Here is a 17,959-nt window from a genome sequence, read left to right on the forward strand (position 1 = left end):
ATGAAACCAGGTCCCTCCCCACTCAGTGCTTATCTGCTAAACATCACCTCTGCCTTTTCTTTTTTGCTGCCAGAATGTTTCTGTTCTTACTAACAAGATCCCATCCCCAAAGAAAAAGAAGTACATCCAAGAGATATTGTAAGCAACATAATTACAGACTTAATTCCTCAGCAGATTCCAGACATCATAAAAATGAAAACAAATGAGAGAACATCTGTTGTGGCCATGCTGCAAAATGAAAAGAGCAACTAAGGGTTGTATCTAGCACTGGTCATACTTGGGGCAGACCCATTGAAATGAGTGGATATAATGAACACAGGTCCATTCATTTCTATGGCTCTACGAGCACCACATGGCAAGACAGAGTCTCAAAAAAAGATGTGCTCTCCCAAGCCCAGATTCCCACAGGGTTCGCACACCTGTCTCAGCGACATCAACACTGGAAGATGGCAGGATCCCCAAGGATGTGCTCTGTGGGGAGCTGGCTTCAGGCACCAGGCCCATTGGTATTGAAAATTCATGATGACGGCCACCTGTCTAATTTCAACTGGGCATTGATTCCAGAGGGCTGGAGCTGCAGCACTAAAAAGCCCAGTGCCTAATACAGATTAAGGTACTCTCAGCAGTGCCTCATCTGAGGGTGCAGTTGCCAGGCAGGGATGTATATGGGGGCAAAGTAGTCCCTTAGGGATAATCTGTTCCCAAGTTCTCAGCCTGTTTCATTATGCAGGACAAAGAGAAGACAGCTGACAGGAATACAATCCTTTCCAACAACTTGCTTACTTCATTTGATGTCAGTATGATGCCCCAGCTACTGCTTATCTTCCCAACCTATTGCTGGCATGGAATCATTTGTTTGTTTGTTTGTGTGTGTGTGTGTGTTTCCTGTCTTCCTGCAGCAATTCTTGTCCACTGAAGATGTCTTAGCGACTGTGATGTCACAAAGCCTTTTCCCCACCCTCCCTTTTCATAACAGCTTCACCAGACCAGAGGGCAGATGGGCAGAGCAACCCAGACCCTGTTGACCCAGGGGGCACAAAGTGATGTCACAAAGCCTATCATTAACCCTTTAGCGCAGAGACACTTTGCAATGGTTGCACAGTAAACACTAGAATTAGTGCTTGGGTGAGCATTGTGAGGGGTGGGGAGGGCGGGTGTCAATATGCCAACCCTCCAGGGCATGGGCAGAGGGGTCTTGTCTGGCCAAAGGAGGTGAAAGGAGGATTTCTGGCTGCAGGTGCCCCCCATGGCTGTTGCTACCCCCTGCCAGCGAGGTCTGGGTCATTCTGTTAATCTGTCCTCTGCTCCAGTAGTGGTGCTAGTATATGCTGAATTGATCCGGAATGAAGCAGCTGCCATCCATTATTTGATCATTGGTAAGAGGGGCTGTCCTGGTATGTATTACTGGGACTGGGATAGGTGTAAACTGAGGGGGAAAGCAAGCCTATTCCAGCCTTGTCCACTTGTGTTCTCAGTATAGCATTGAGGCAGATCAGAAGGAAGGGCAGTAAAGGTAAAAATGTAAAGGACCCCTGGACGGTTAAGTCCAGTCAAAGGCAACTATGGGGTTGCGGTGCTCATCTCACTTTCAGGCCTAGGGGGCCGGCATTTGTCCACAGACAGCTTTCCGCGTCATGTAGCCAGCATGACTAAACCGCTTCTGGTGCAACACGACACCATTATATAAGCCAGAGCACACGGAAACGCCGTTTACCTTCCCGCTACAGCGGTACCTATTGATCTACTTGCACTGGTGTGCTTTCGAACTGCTAGGTTGGCAGGAGCTGATACAGAGCAACGGGAGCTCAGCCTGTTGCAGAGATTTGAAACGTGACCTTCTGATCGGCAAGCCCAAGAGGCTCAGTGGTTTAGACCACAGCACCATCCTCGTCCCAATAGCCATGGTCACTACATGTCTTTAGGTTCCAGGCAAAAACATTCCTCCTTACCCAAGCCTAAGGCTATTAAATAATCTGTGGCCCATGAAAGTGCCGAGGAGAGAGGTCTGTTATTATGGTGACTATTTTATTATTAGGTTGTCTGTCATTATGGGTTTTTATTATGTTCTTATCATTGGTGTTCTGTAATGTGTTTTTAATGTACACTGCCCTGGGATCTTCTGATCAAGGGCGGTACATAAATTGAATAAATAAGAAAATTAATAAAATTTAAACGGGAATAGAATAGGTAGCTGGGGAAGACTGTGACCGGGTGCCTGCTTAGCCAGTTTAAACTGGGGTTAATTTGGACAGTTCTTCAAAGAGAGGACACTTTCAAATCTATAAATTAGGACACATGGACATCCTGCACCGAGCCTATAACTAGAATAACAAACAGTCTTTGTGGAGCGAGTATGCATAAGCACAGGAGAAATCTGTTATGAAATCCTCAGGCTTAAATGGTTTTCTGTCCATGCAGGTCAAATGACCCAGGCTGTAGCTGCTAAGCAGTGAACAGCAGATTAGTTGTTTCAGAGAAGCCAGCGCTGTTCTACAGCCACCTGTTGCAAGGGTTTGAGTGAACCTGAGTCAGCAAATCTTGTGCATTTGACTGTGTCAGTTGGAGGCTGTCAGAAAGCAGGAAGGCATTCAAGGCACAGAGACCGAACAGCAGATTTACATCCCGGGAGGTAAACAGAGATGCTCTCAGCAGTTGAGCAGTTATTGGGTCCCTGGGGATGATTCAGGAGAGGTCTAACCTTGGAAACTTGGGCAGCCGTTTCTCTTGAGCTACAAGAACTGTCATCAGCATCCAAAGAGTGACACAGCCATCATCCGGGATAAACTTGGCCACCATGACAACTATGGCAAAGGGTGCCGAAAAGACTTCCCTTGTGAATGACAGAGGTGGTAAGAAGTACACCATAGATCTTCCCAGGTAACCATGTCATGCCTGTTTCATACTATTGCTTTGCTTTCTGTAGAATATCAAGATAAGCATGTTCCAAAGATGTTACCGTTAATTTTATAATTTGCTGGAAGTTGCCCAGAGTGGCTGGGGCAATGCAGACAGATGGGTGGCATATTAATTATTATTATTATTATTATTATTATTATTATTATTATTATGAAACATTATTGGTTCTAGACTTGCTGCAAGCTGCAGCATCACTTACTACAGAACATTCTCATTAATGTGGGATAAGTTATGGATAGGCATGGCAGTGGAATTCAATTCAGTTTGCCGCTGATAGACAAGCCTACCTAATTTGATCCTTCCAAAACAATACACAAACTGAAACACTGTGCACCTTTGAAATTTGCATTTCTCTGAATTTGCAATGTGGTTCTCCAATCAAGTAATGGTGTAGAAAACTGCATATACAGAGGTAAATTGTCCATAAAAATGGATATATTAGTGAAAATAGGATGCAAAAAGGCATTATATTAAAAAAATTGTATATTAGGCAAAACTGCATACTTAGATGTGTATATTAGGAGAATATACACCCTAAAACGCTGCTGAATTTTCATGTGAAAATAAGTACATCGCAAACGGATGTGGAAATATGAGAGGGGAACTTATGAATGATGCTGAGAGAAACCAAAACTGACAGATTCACTCATTTTCAGTTATGGATTACAAGTTTAACTTACTTAATATATTCTGTTATCCTACTGTATTGTAAGCCACTTTTGTTATCCTACAAAATTCTGAAGTATAAATATTAAAGTTAATTATTTAGATAGCTGCAAACTTGGCTCCGTCTCCCTTTTCCTGTAATACATTTCCTCCCAAATATTTTGCACAATCGTCACATGTCTACTCAGAAATAAGCCCAGTGGGTTCTGTGGACCTTGCTTCCAGGTCAGTGTGTATAGGATTGCCGTTATAGTGAACTAGATGATTTAGAGTTAGGTTGCAACCTTATATATAGTTTACTGGGAATGAACTCCACTGAAGTCTGTGGACCTACTTCTGAGTAAGTTTACAGATGATTGCCCTGTTATCGTCCAAGTAAACTGGGGGAGGAGCTATGGCCAAAAAGATATGCAAGAAATCTATTACTTTCTTCTTTTTTTAGTGTTAAATTGGTTCAAGAGGTTTCATAGGATGTGATTCATATAAATCAGGCTTCCTCAGCCTCGGCCCTCCAGATGTTTTTGGCCTACAACTCTCATGATCCCTAGCTAGCAGGACCAGTGGTCAGGGATGATGGGAATTGTAGTCTCAAAACATCTGGAGGGCCAAGGTTGAGGAAGCCTGATATAAACGGAAGTAAAGAAACAAATTGTAGCCACCTTGGTTATTTGTCACGGTCACATCCAAGGAATATTGACACACACTCTTCGTTACTTCAGACTGATGTATTTTGCGCCACCAGTCTGAGCCACACCACTGTAATACCAATAACTCACTCATCAAATCGGGATGTTTTCTCAGTCAGCCTAGCAAATTTACTGTCGCACAGCATAGCACAATAATTACATGCTATTGGCGTGTAATTTATTCAAGGCCCCCACTGAATGCACAAAACCTCTTAAGATAAGCAGGCTAGTAAATTAACGAAAGAAATCTAAACAAGCAGCCCGATCCCCAAAGTCTTTGAAATCTGTGATTTCACCAATATGGACCCCACGTTTCCATACTCTCGTGTGCAGAGAATCTCTCTCACTTGGCAGATAACCTGCATCCTAAGGATCTCAGATGCCTGCCCTTGTTTTAAACGGAGCACAATTTTAGTCCTTGTGGCTGCAAAGGTGAGCATGAAAAATGAGTCGTCAGCAGAGTTGCCACCTTGGCTGAGGGGCGCACCATGAGTGTGAAATCACACATGTGGTGAGTGGCGCACGCACGCTGTCGGGAGGAGGCGTGTCCTCGGGAGCAGTGCTGTGCAGCTTCAATGGCTGTGGCTCCTCCTCTCTCATGCTCAGGAGGGGTCTGCCTTTGATGTTGTGCCACACTCAGCTTGGTGACTCAGACTCTTCTGCCCTCTCAATAATGAGGAGCTAAGCCTCCTCCTAAGAAATAGAGGTGAAACTCGAAAAATTGGAATATCGTGGAAAAGCTCATTTCTTTCAGTAATTCAACTTAAAATTATAACAAATAAAGGCTTGACATATCTCGCTTTGCATGTCATGAGTCTATCTCCTATATTAGTTTCACCTTTTAAGTTGAATTACTGAAATAAATGAACTTTCCCACGATATTCTAATTTTTCGAGTTTCACCTGTATCGAGGGGGCAGATGACACTTCTGCACTCCAGAGTTGGCGCACCTGGTGGTCAGTGCCTGGCGAAAACTCAATTGGCGGAAATGACTGGCAGAATCCGAGACCAGGGAGAAGAGTTGGTGGAAGAAGACTGGGAAAAATTTAAAGATTATTTACAGAAATACTGTAAAATTAATGAATGTTAGAAAAATGTTTGAATGAAGTTATATGGCTTTAGCAGAAATGTTATAAGGAATTAAGTACAAATAGATTTTTAATGTATTAAAGGGGGAAAATAAGGTTAGAATAAGTTAAGATAAATTACAGGACAGAAAACAGAGGAATATGGAAAGGAATTGCTGAAACAGTTAACTGAAATGGAATACAAAAAGGGAGGTGTGAGGAGGTCGCTGAAACAAGTGAATGAAAGATAAGATACTGAAATTATTGGATGTGTTTTAAATTGTGTTTGTTTTGTTTTGTTAATTCAATGTTTTAGTGTTAGTGTTACGTAGTGTTTTTGTTTTTGTATTGTATTGTTGAATTCCTTTTCTTTCTTTTATAGTCTTTAAACTGTTAATAAATATTATTTTTAAAAAAGAAAAGAAAACTGAGGTGCCAGTGGCAGGCTGGCAAGGCTTACAGGGCGACTGGGGAGAGGGCTTGGTAATTTATTCAGCTCACAGAATGTGGCCTTTCTTGGAACAGAAATGATGGAGAGGGAGGGAAGGCTTGTGTAGAGAACAGAAAGTCGTGGAATTCACAAACGCTTCTTGTTCCTCTCTCACACATGACATTGACCTACTAAGGAATAATCCACACAAAGAGAACAGCAGTGAGAAATCAGCAAATGTTGAGCCGGTTTCAAGGTATCACTGCCATAACCACTCCGAAGCCTATGAGGAGAGAAAGGGAGAGGAGCGGCAAGCCAAGAAGAAGCTTTACCTGGCATCAACAATCTGCTGCGTCTTCATGATAGCGGAAGTCGTAGGTGGGAGTTCACTATTTCTCTTGTTAAATCTCTCTCTCTCTCTCTGAAATATACTCAGAATCGAGAGTGGATTTCATGCTCGTTATTCAGCTCATAGTGGTGAGGAGGAATGAAAGTCCCCTCAAAGTATCTTCTTTATATACATTATTTACACAATGGGCTGCACGTGATTGGCTAATTCCAGAATTCTCCTGTAGACCAATCAGGTTGTGGATTCACTTCCATCTGGAGCTGGATTGGGTGGCTCCTGCAAACCAATCATACTGCTGCCTTGTTCTAGGACCAATCAGACTGCTGCATTCTGAATCCTATTGTTCTAGGACCAATCAGACTGCTGCATTTTGGATCCTATTCAACTCAGTACATAACTCTCTCTCTCTCTCTCTCTCTCTCTCTCACACACACACACACACACACACACACACACACACCTCTCTCTAATCGAGGCAAACAGGAAGTACAGTCAAACCTCAGTTGTCGAATGTAATCCGTTCCAGAAGCCCGTTTGGCTTCCGAAATGTTCGACAACTGAGGCCCAGCTTCCGATGGGCTGCAGGAGCTTCCTGCCCTCAAGTGGAAGCCGCGTTGGATGTTCAGCTTCCGAAAAAGGTTCGAAAATTGGAGCATCTACTGCAAGACAGAGCTGTTCTGCTTGGCCTTTGGTTTGGACTCAGTCTGACCCTTATGTTTCCCTCCCCTTATGGCTTTGATTTATGGGCTACTATTAAACTGAGGCTGCATTTTAAATTGTATTTTAATAAACTGGTTTGTTTGTTTGTTTGTTTTCCCCTATTATGTTTTATTGTAATTTTATTGGTGTTAGCCGCCCTGAGCCTGGCTCTGGCCGGGGAGGGTGGGGTATAAATAAAATTTATTATTATTAGTAGTAGTATTATTATTATAGTTGTTAAAAACACAAGGTTTTCCCCATCTCCAGTTTATAAAGCGTTTAAATTGTTGTGCCAGCTTTAAGCAGGGCTCTCTTTTTTGCTGCCAAACTTTAAGCTCAGATGAAACACGTATTAACTGCTAGTACAGACAGTAGTTTCTTTGACATTGCAAGGATGAAACTGTTTTATTTTCAAAATCAGTCTAGACACTGCTTGCTGGATGATTGACCACTGAGTGACTGACAATTCCCATTGCTGTGTTAGTGCACAAAGCAGTAAACAAGTCACTGTGAATAACGCTCTATCTCGGAAACAATTTGGTGGGAACATCATTACAAAGCAATAAAGACTTGCTAATCTGAAAGAAACATTTGTCTTTAAAATGAGAGAACAAATTACCCTTCCATCCTACTCTTAGGGGCAAATGCAACTGATACAGTGGTCTGGCTCACACACAACGCTATGCCAAAGCTATTACTTCATGTGGACGAGGAATTGTGCAGTTGCACAGAGCAAAAAGAATCAAAGCCACTTTGCTCCTTCTTGATCCTGCTGCTGCTGGGCTACCTGGAGCTAAGCTACGGTTTGGATCAATGTTGTTTTCATAAGGACTTTTTAAACAAAACAAAAACAAAAAACTACAACATGGACGTGGCAATGTGGAGAACTGACTTTAAGATTGGAAAAATGATGGCTAACCTGATCCAAAACACCCACCCACCCTACTCACATGAAAACAAAGACCACCACAGCCAACGACAAATGAACAACCACACCCTAGGCCAACCCCAACTTCTCTCACCACCAAAGAAATACAAGTGAATAGCGGAGAACCTGCACAAGCAACACTGACACCAAACCCTACATATAGTAATTAAAATAGAAACATCGTCACACGATCCCACCCCTACCCATCTCCCACCACCACCTCTTTCCCCCTTTTCTTCCTAATGTCTCAACAAATGAAACTGATTTGTAAAAATGTTAAATGGGGGGGGGGGAAATACGAGAGAGACATTGCAAACACTTTTGTAAATCAAGAAAATCTTTAATAAATAATAAATAATAATAATAATAATAATAATAATAAAAATTGGAAAAATGAGAAACTGAGAGAAACCCCAATTGTCAGATTCAACAATACCTAAGCTAATGTGAACCAGAGGATGGAAAGATTCTGGTTTGAAGGACACAGTGGTTCTCTCTCTCACACACACACGCATGTCCAGCCATCTAATAGTTACAGCAGTCATGCCTTGTAGGGACCAGCTGAGAGGCCCAAACCCCAGTAGGAGACCCACTACCAATCCTCGGGTGCCTCCTGTCCCTGGTGATCTTCCTCTGTGCTGTTCTTGTTTCTTCTCCTGGCACCCCTGACCAAGCCTTGAAAGGAACCCTGAGAAAGTGCTGTAAAGTCCACATTCCTTGCCCTGTCTCTGTCTCAAAGATCTGGAAGATACAGTGTCCTGGATCTTGAGGGGGAGGAGAGGCTGAGTGAGGATGGAGGGGAGAAGTGATCTGCAGAGGATCCAAAGGTCTTCCTGCAATGGCCACTCCTGAGTAAGTTTTGAGTGACAAAAAAACTACCACATACCCTCCAACGTTCCTCAGATGCAAATAGGGCCATTCTATTCTACATCAGTATCACTGCTAGTTAGTTGTATTTATTGATTTGGGGGTTTTCTGTTTCCCTCAGGCTTTCCTAACCACAATACATAAATTCAAAGATTCCTGCACTTAAAAAACTGCACTGTTTCCGCCAATAACTTTTGTACTTGATCAACCAGGAGGAAATGTTCAAGCAGTGATATTGATGTGGAACACAATGTCCCTATTTTCGTCTGGGGAACGTTGGAGGGAATGCTACCACTGTCTTTTGTGTGACATCTGTTTTGAATTTTTGCTTCCTTCCTTGGATTGAGTAACTATCATCATTGCTTTGACCTAGGTGGACACATGGCAGGTAGTCTTGCTGTGATGATGGATGCATCCCATGTAATGGTGGACCTGATGAGCTTTCTGATCAGCATCTTTTCTCTGTGGCTGTCATCTAAACCCCCCAGTAAGAGATTCACCTATGGATGGCACAGAGCAGGTACCAAACATTACTGCAGTGTAAAAACTATGAAAAGCAATCCCTATCAACAATGGATCAGATGCTGAGATCAGCACAGAGAGTAGGGTTCCTCAAACCTGGGTCTCCGAGCTGTTTTGGGACCATAACACCAATCATCCCTAGCTAAGCAGGACCAATGTGGTCAGGGATGATGGGAATTCTAGTCCCAAAACAACTGGAGGGCACCAGGTTGTGAAATGTTTAGGGTTGTAGCCAACTAAAGTCCTACTCAGAGTAGAACCATTGAAATTAATAAACCTAAGTTCATATCTATTAACTTCATTGGGGCTATTTCAGGCTTCAGGAGGATCTCCAGAGCCTTAGAATTAAGAAACAGATTGCTTCTGTGCACATGCTTAGTCCAGGAATATGTCCACAGTGTCAGAATGGAGCTCAACATCATGTGATGAATTAACTCCTGGTTTTCCCCAAAGCTTTCTTCTTCAGAGCAGATTGATTTTGAGGACAAAAATGTCTCTCTCTCTCTTTTACTGTTGCTATTGTTAAGCAAGTGGGAGTTGGAAATCCCTGTTAAACTACTCCGAATAATTTTATGTGGACTGCTTTGGGGTCCTTGTTAGGTCGCTTTTAGGAATGACTGGGGGCCCCTCCACCAGATTTGGTTTTTTGCTGCTATATTCTGCAACATGCCATTGATACAATAATACTGCATTTGTGGCAGATTTGTACTGGACCATCCACATATCATTCCACTTTGTTAGCTGTTGTGCGATGCTTCCTCCATTTTACCCTATTACCGTACTGCTATCTGGAAGGACACCTTTGCACTACAGTGTAAAAAAAGAGAGGAGAGACATAAAACAAATAAACAAACCCCAAAACCTTTGTGGCAGATCTTATGGGATATATACTGATTGGAAATGAAGCAATATGTCTGCCTTGAAACTCTTGCAGATGCAAACAGTACAGAATCATGTGTGACCTCCACATAGCATCATGTCTACAAATCATGAATGCACAATAAAAGGGAGGTCCAGAATGAATGAATGAATGAAGTGTCATGACTTCCCCAAAGGAATCCTGGGAATCAGGAGTTCTGTTGGTAAATTCTACCTTCTTCACAGCACGACATATCCCAGGATTCCCTGGTGCAATGGAATGACCATTAACAACTTCTCCTCCTCCTCCTCCTCCTCCTCCTCCTCCTCCTCCTCCTCCTTCTCTTTCTTCTTTATTGAATTTATAGACCGCCCTATACCCGGGATCTCAGAGCAGTTCACAGAATAAAATCAAGATATAAAACCACAAAATACATAACAACAATCCAATACCCACCCCCACAAAAAACATTTCAAAGGGGCATAGAATGTAAATCAGATCATCAAAAGGCCTGGTTAAAAAGGAACGTTTTTGCCTGGTGCCTAAAGGTGTATATTGAAGGTGTCAGGCGAACTTCCCTGGGGAGAGCATTCCACAGATGGGGTGCCACTGCAAAGAAGGCCGGTTCTTTTGCTGCCACCCTCCAGACCTCTCAAGTAGGCAGCACATGAAGAAGGGCCACAGAAGATGATCTCAGGGTCTGAGTAGGTTCTTATGGAAAGAGGTGGTCCATGAGATATTGCAGTCCTGAGCTGTTTAAGGCTTTATAGGTCAAAACCAGCACTTTGAACAGGGCCTGGAAACTAATTGGTAGCCAGTGTAGTCGGACTAGAACTAGCGCAGTCGAACCAGCACCAGTCTATAGTATAGGTAGAAGATCATATGCCCTACATCCAGTTGGGAGGGGGGGCAGTTTTTTGCTGGAAAAATATTTTAGTTACCCTACTATCCTAACAATTATTTGAATCACTAGAAATCCTTGGAGCTTTCCTGTCAATTATCGTCATCTGGGTGGTGACTGGCATATTGACGTTTTTAGCCGTCATGAGGCTGTGGCACCCACATTATGAAATCGAAAGTACAGTCATGCTCATTACGTCTGCCTGCGCAGTAATAGCCAACATAATGTAAGTGGTCCTTTATCTTTGTTTTAATCTTAAATGCTACTGTGTCGAGAAAAATGTCATGTTATCATGAGCAATCTCTCTCCCCCCCCCCCCCTTTAAAAGTCTGGCTGGGTTCTGCGGTTATATTTCAGCAGGGGAAAACTGAAAGAGAATATGGAGTTCAACTAAGCTGGATATTTTGACATCGCTGGAATGGGCTGGGGTGCTCCGGGGAGGGGTGCTAAGATGTCGGATTCACACAAAGAACAGCTGTGCAAGACAAACCCAGTTTGCTTCAAGTCCTGATTCAGCAATCGTGATCAGCCCCCAGTTCATTTTGGAGCACGCCATGCCTCACCTAACCCAGGTGCTGAACCAAGTCGGTGAACTTCCACAACCCCTGGGTCAGGCAGCAAGGAGAAGTATGGGACAAGGAATGAATGTCTCTATTGCATCATCTCTTCCCCCCTGCCCCATTGCCCAAACACATGTTTAATATCCTCCACCCCTTTTGACAGCTCTGGGTTGCTCTGGATGAATCCGATCCATACAGATCCAATCTTAAGATCCAGGCAGATCCAGCCTTAACCCATTCCGGAAAAATCTCAGAACAGCCCAAATCACCTCAACTGAGATTTGTCTGGTCCAGATGCATGGGCCTAGTTATCTAAATGTCATTACAATTATTTGGAATAACAGTAAGAAGAGGAAAGAATGAATGGCATTGGTCTCAAGGAGCTTACAGCCTAAATGTTGACAACAGAGGAAGGGAAAGAAAGAGAAAGAAAGAAATGCAGTTACAATTAAACATAATTAGGCTTCATTACAATTTGAGGACCGGGGGCATAAGCCAAATGCTTCATGGGAAAAGTAGGTGATTCAGAGGAGCAGGGAGGCCACCATGTACAGTGGTACCTTGGTTCTCAAATGCCTTGGTACTCAAACAACTTGGAACCCAAACACTACAAACCCGGAAGTGTTCTGGTTTGCAAACATTTTTTGGAAGCCAAAAATTCTCTGTTTTGAGTGTTACGCTTCTGATTTGAGTGCCACTTCCATTGTGAGTGCCACACTTCGGTTTTGAATGTTACACCGAGGTCTGTCTGTTTTTGCTATTTATTTTGCATTTTTGTGGCTTTTTGTTTGTTTTTGTGACTGTGTGGAACCCAGTTCAGCTACTGATTGGTTGACTGTGTGACTGCAGTACATTGTTTATTGCTTTCATTTTATGGATCAATGGTCTCATTAGATAGAAAATTTCGTGTTAAATTGCTGTTTTAGGGGTTGTTTTTTAAAGTTTGGAATGGATTAATCCATTTGTGTTACTTTCTATGGGAAAGCACACCTTGGTTTTGGAACGCTTTGGTTTTGGAAGGGATTTCCGGAACTGATTTTGAGAACCAAGTTACCACTGTACAAGTGTTTCAACAGTCTTGTGGAGGGAGACAGGAAGAAACAAATGCACTTGTCTGCCCAAACTCATCCTCATAACCGCAACGACCTAACCAGGGTGTTTAAACATAGCTTTTGGCTACACTGATAATAAAAAAAACCTGTTTGACACCAATTCATCTGCCTGCATTACAAACTGCGAGGATATTTGCTTCATATGCTCAAGAAACAGGAGAGAATTATATAGCTATGGGATGTTTTCAATTACATATCATAGCGTGCAGAAATTGTACGTGCTATGCCGATTCCAATAACTTGTTTTCATGTGTGTTTGATGTTTTTGCATTTGGCAAAGACTGTAAAGAAAGTGTAGGGTTTTTTTCTGGTTCCGTTGACCTTTAGAACACATATCACTTTTCTAATTAAAAAGGAACAAAAATCCAAAGTGGTGTACACAATCAAATTAAAGATTAAAACAGCACATTAAAAAACATCTGAACGGAAACCAGAAAACCGAGCATCAGAACCTGGTTTTAATAGCTTCGTCAATGATGTGCTGGAAAAGCAAAGGGGTGAGGGGATGAGTGGTCTTGCTCGTGTGATTCTTGCAGATTAAGCTTCACCCTGCACCCAAAGGGGAAGGAGCATCTTCACCATGGCCACAAAGCCCATCACTGCAGATCTTCGGATTCAGAGCAAGTGTTAAACAATGCCAGTATAAGAGCTGCTTTTGTCCATGCCATCGGAGATCTGTTCCAGAGCCTTAGTGTGCTAATCAGTGCGCTTATAATCTTCTTTAAGGTCAGTTTTATTGAGTTGACTCACCTCCATAGCAATTAAGCATGCAGCCGTTTTCATAGCACGTCAAATTTTTATGCAGTGCAGCATTTTGTTCTCCCAGTGGCCAACCTATGGGAAGCCTGAAGAGGGCATGTGTAACTATTGAGAGGGATGTTGCCTTGGATACTGGAGGTGTGTTGCCGTTTGAGGGAATGCCAAAGTCTCACTTCCCACAACTTGTCTTGCAAAATTTCACTCAGGTCCACACCATACAATTACACCCTTAAACCACCTTAACAGTTATATGTGTTCCCCCAAAGAATCCTGGGAACTGTAGTCTAACTGTAGGCTGACCTCATGGATCCAAAGTTCCCAGGATCCTCTGTGACTATTAAAGGGATATGACAGTGCTTTAAAGGCATGGTGTGGATCTGGCCTCGCTCAATCCTTAGTTGTTTATGAAACTGCCAACGTTGCACTGAGTCATTTTGTCCTGACTTCCTTCCTCAAAGTGCCACCTCTGTTACTGACACTGCTATGAGGGTGAGGGTGGAGAGAACAGACCCCAAATTCTGGGTTCCAGTATGGTTAATACTTATTAACTGGTTCAACCTATTTACAAACCTGTCATGACAACCACAAGGCATTTGTTTACAAAGCAAATTTTATATTACAAAGCATTTTTTAAAGTGCTTGTTAATAGAAAGTGGCTTATTATTGGGCTGCTGAATGGAAAAAAGTAGTGATGCAATTGACTTCCGACAAGCACACAGAGTGCGATCAAGACTGAGTGTATGTGTGGCGGGGAGGGGGGCTTGTTTAATTTCACTGCACACAGGTGGTGTAGTGACAATAAAGGTTTATTATTATTTATTATTGTTATTATTCACTGAATATCTATTTTTTCTAGCCAGAATACAAAATAGCCGACCCTATCTGCACATTTGTATTTTCTGTACTTGTTCTGGCAACAACCTTCACTATTTTACGGGACATTTCAGTTGTGCTGATGGAAGGTAAGGTGTTTTGTTTGTAGAGCAACTTTTTTCCTGCAGAATCCTTCCTTCCTTCCTTCCTTCCTTCCTTCCTTCTATCTACACTACTTATTATCCCACCTTGTTTGCATGATGAACCTCAAAGTGAGATACGTCAGAGGTGTCCAGGTGGCATCCCATTCATGAGCAAAGCCACCTACAGAATATCAAAGTATGAACCAGCATAGATCTAAATATTGAATTCAACAATAAAACATCATGTAAACATGACAGTATCCCCAGTTCTTAATGGCTGTCCAGGTAGCTCCCTGGTTTTCTAGGGAGTTTCATCTGATGAAGATGGCCATGGTTAGGACTGCTGGTGGCACAAGCCTCAGCGTGACTATGCATTCATTCAAAAATTATGGGATTTCATTATTACATTCCTCCTGTCCCACCAGATATCAATGAACGTAGGGTGCAGGAAATACCCAGCAGACCCAAACCTAGGAGGTCAACAGCAGAGGCTGTTATTGCTTTGCTTAGATATCTAGAAGCAACTGAGCTGTGTGAAGGAGCAGACCAGAAGCTGTTTGCATCATCCTTTGGCCAGAACTTTGATTGGTCTGATTATCTAACCTGATCCAACCATTCTGGGGTCTCTCTTAGCTCTCTGAACAAGCCTCCTGTTCAAAGGAACCTGCCCTTCCACCGTGGAACACACAAACCCCCTTAATTTACTTTAACGAAGGACCAGTTCACATATGTACGCAGCCTGGTGGTCTTTCACATGCTGTAGTGGTGGGTTATTTCTCTTCCCCTCTCTCTTAGATACACAGTGCAACATACAAAGCCCTTATGTAGAGAGATTGGGGTTGCACAAACTTTCCAATGTTAACAAGGGAGGCAGAAATAATGGTGGGGCTGTGTGTATTCTTGTAATGTTATGTGATTGGTGAGTTGGGTTGGTGTGGATATACCTCTCTTTCCACCATGGGAAGAAATTAGATTGGCTTGGTAAACACACGGGCAAGCTCAGTAATGAAGCATTTCTAATGATCTGTGATGAAAAATTCTCTTTAACTGTAGGAATCTGTATTCTGGAAATTAAAAAAGGCATTTACCCCCATTTCTACAGGGTCCCCAGGGGTACTTCCCTATGATGAGGTGAAAGAGAGAATTCTAGCAATAGAAAAAGTGGAGTCTGTTCACAGCCTTCACCTTTGGTGTCTGTCAATGAATCAGATACTCCTATCAGCTCACATCGTCACAGGTCAGTACATTTCTGTAAAATAAAAAATGAGCGTTTTCTTGGGAAATGAGGTCAAGCTGAAGTAAAGGCCACTATTTATCTGTGGTCACTGCTTGGTTGTTTTAAAAAGGGTACACAAGAAGATGAAAAAAAATTGTTGTGGCTCTTATGGTCCCTACTCAAAACATACATCCCACTGACATCAAATGGCAGTTCCTTTTATGCGCTTGTAATCGTAGCCTACCTGAGTGTAGGCTGTGAGCCAGAAGTTCAAATCTTAGCCACAAGGTAGCCTTTGCTAGGGGGTCTAATAGGCACCACATGTCAGGCTCGGGGAATCAAATCCCGCCCATGATGGCAGCCCAGAATCAGAGAAATGATAAAAGTTCTTACCAAGCAATTTATTCAATAATTTACAGAGAATGACGAAGGAATGCAGCCATCCCTAACAATGGTGTTGCTCCAAGTAAAGTCCCACCCCTCCTGAAAGGTAAAGGGACCCCTGACCGTTAGGTCCAGTCGCGGACAACTCTGGGGTTGTGGTGCTCATCTCACTTTACTGGCCGAGGGACCCGGCGTACAGATTCCAGGTCATGTGGCCAGCATGACTAAGCCTCTTCTGGCAAACCAGAGCAGCGCACGGAAATGCCATTTATGTTCCCGCCAGAGTGGTACCTATTTATCTACTTGCACTTTGACATGCTTTGGAACTGCTATGTTGGCAGGAGCAGGGACCGAGTAACGGAAGCTCACCCTGTTGCAGGGATTTGAACTGCCGACCTTCTGATGAATGGTGTAGTTTCCTAGGCTCTGTGGTTTAGAACACAGTGCCACCCATGTCCTAGCCCACCCCTCCTATGTTTCCCTTATTTGACATCACTCCTGCATCGGTTAATCTGAGCTTTCTGCCTCTGAGCTCTCTGTTCTAATACCCTCAATGCCCGTCTGGTCTTAGGCATTCCAGGAATTGGGGTTCAAGGAATGCTTTCCAAGGACACTGAGTCTGTCAGCTGTCTCTTCCCTGGTGCTTCTCCTCCTTCCTGCTGTTCTCCTTTCAGTATTTCCTAGCTTCTGCCCTCTGCAGCCTCTGAATTATGCCCTTCTGTAAACCACTGTTCTAAATCTATACTGTCTTCCTGTTCTCAGGAAGGTTCAGGAGAAGAGGGGGCAGCCCCCAACATTCCTCTTCAGTCCAGTCCCTGACACCACAGCTCTCTCGAGCTAAGAGCCCTCTCTCTGAGATATGAAGATGTTAATTATACTGACCAGGAAAAAAGGAAATGGAAATATTTACTTTTGAAAAAAAGTTACACTTGAAAGTCACTAGGGTCCTGTTTACTGGGCATTTGTCCTGATTTCTTCACAGTTTTATGACATCCATGATTACTGAGCATTTATCCAGATTATCTTGCACAAAGATTGTGGGGAGTTTATATGACATATTTTGCATTCATTCTGATTTTTCTGTGGGGAGGTTATATGATGTTGTGTCAAACAATTGTTATCCCATCATTTCCTCTGCATTTACCTGTCAGTTTCCTTAATGCAAAAAACCTGGGTTGTATTTTTAAGCAGCTTTGTTTCCCAAGCATACAAAAAACACTTTAATTGTTTAACCTGAATTTGAATCCTTCTCTACAGATAAGCAACAGTCTGGAAGCCGCCTTGTTTTTGCAAGCCCCACCCCTTGTTCGACAAACTATAATTGCATGAGAAAACTCTTGTCCTTAGGACTGCAAGATGTGCACTGCATCCATTAATTCCTTGTGTTTGTCTCCTACAGTGGATGCTGCAGACAAACAACAGATTTTAAATAAAATTACTGAAGTTCTATTTGACACTCACCATTTCTACGCGGTCACCCTTCAAATTGAAGCCAAAGCAGACCAGAAACCAGGCTGTGTTTTCTGTCAAGACCCAAGTGACTGAAGTTATTGGGTTGCACTAATAATCATTCGTTCGATGGGTCCGTGGCTACTAAACGAGATGGATTAATAGGCTTTGCTTTGGCCCCAAATCAAACTGCATTGAAAACACAATGGCCTAAGCATTGTGAAGATTGCAGAACTCACGATTAGGGATCAGTGATTTAATCCATTTCCTCTCCTTACAACTTTTGTGTATGTTCATCCATATGTCCTTTCCATTCTGTTTCCATATTAATCTGCTTCTTTATTTTAAAAAGTCTGCAATTATGTATTTAAATTCTATTTTGAAATGTATTTTCTCATAAATAAGCATTTAAAAATGTGTTTTCTCTCAAAATGTGTGCGGCTTTCTTCTGTTCTGTTTTCTTGTGCTGAGTATTACATTGAGGCAGTGCAAAAGTCAGTGCATAAGTAACAGAGTAATCCCAACTGCCCCACCCCCTTACTCGGGGGTTGGTTGAGCACCTCCACCTAACAAGGGGTGGGCAAATGTGTCAATTTTGTTTTCTTATTTTTCCTATCTGAAGTTCAGTTTTCC

The 17,959-nt window shown here is 42.7% G+C and overlaps 1 protein-coding gene across 12 annotated transcripts; it reads left to right on the forward strand.

Annotated features, from left to right (window-relative positions):
• Positions 1 to 446: 446 nt before the first annotated feature.
• Positions 447 to 17,758, forward strand: SLC30A8 (solute carrier family 30 member 8). 12 transcript variants are annotated; one of them, XM_083749319.1, is made up of 10 exons: positions 1,168 to 1,394; positions 2,419 to 2,629; positions 2,749 to 2,877; positions 5,962 to 6,143; positions 8,982 to 9,128; positions 10,963 to 11,116; positions 13,099 to 13,288; positions 14,178 to 14,283; positions 15,380 to 15,514; positions 17,277 to 17,758. In XM_083749319.1, the coding sequence occupies exons 3-10, from the start codon at positions 2,795 to 2,797 to the stop codon at positions 17,420 to 17,422; spliced, it is 1,143 nt and encodes a 380-aa protein (XP_083605445.1). In that variant the 5' UTR covers positions 1,168 to 1,394; positions 2,419 to 2,629; positions 2,749 to 2,794; the 3' UTR covers positions 17,423 to 17,758. The 12 variants fall into 12 exon arrangements, with proteins under 12 accessions (XP_083605444.1, XP_083605448.1, XP_083605441.1 ...); XM_083749318.1 differs by lacking the exon at positions 1,168 to 1,394 and adding an exon at positions 447 to 1,125 and having other exon boundaries at positions 2,419 to 2,877; XM_083749322.1 differs by lacking the exons at positions 1,168 to 1,394; positions 2,419 to 2,629 and adding an exon at positions 447 to 1,125.
• The last annotated feature ends 201 nt before the right edge of the window (positions 17,759 to 17,959 follow it).

This window comes from Podarcis gaigeae (assembly GCF_964106915.1).
Source record: "Podarcis gaigeae genome assembly, chromosome: 7".
In the NCBI taxonomy this organism is placed as follows: Eukaryota; Metazoa; Chordata; class Lepidosauria; order Squamata; family Lacertidae; genus Podarcis; species Podarcis gaigeae.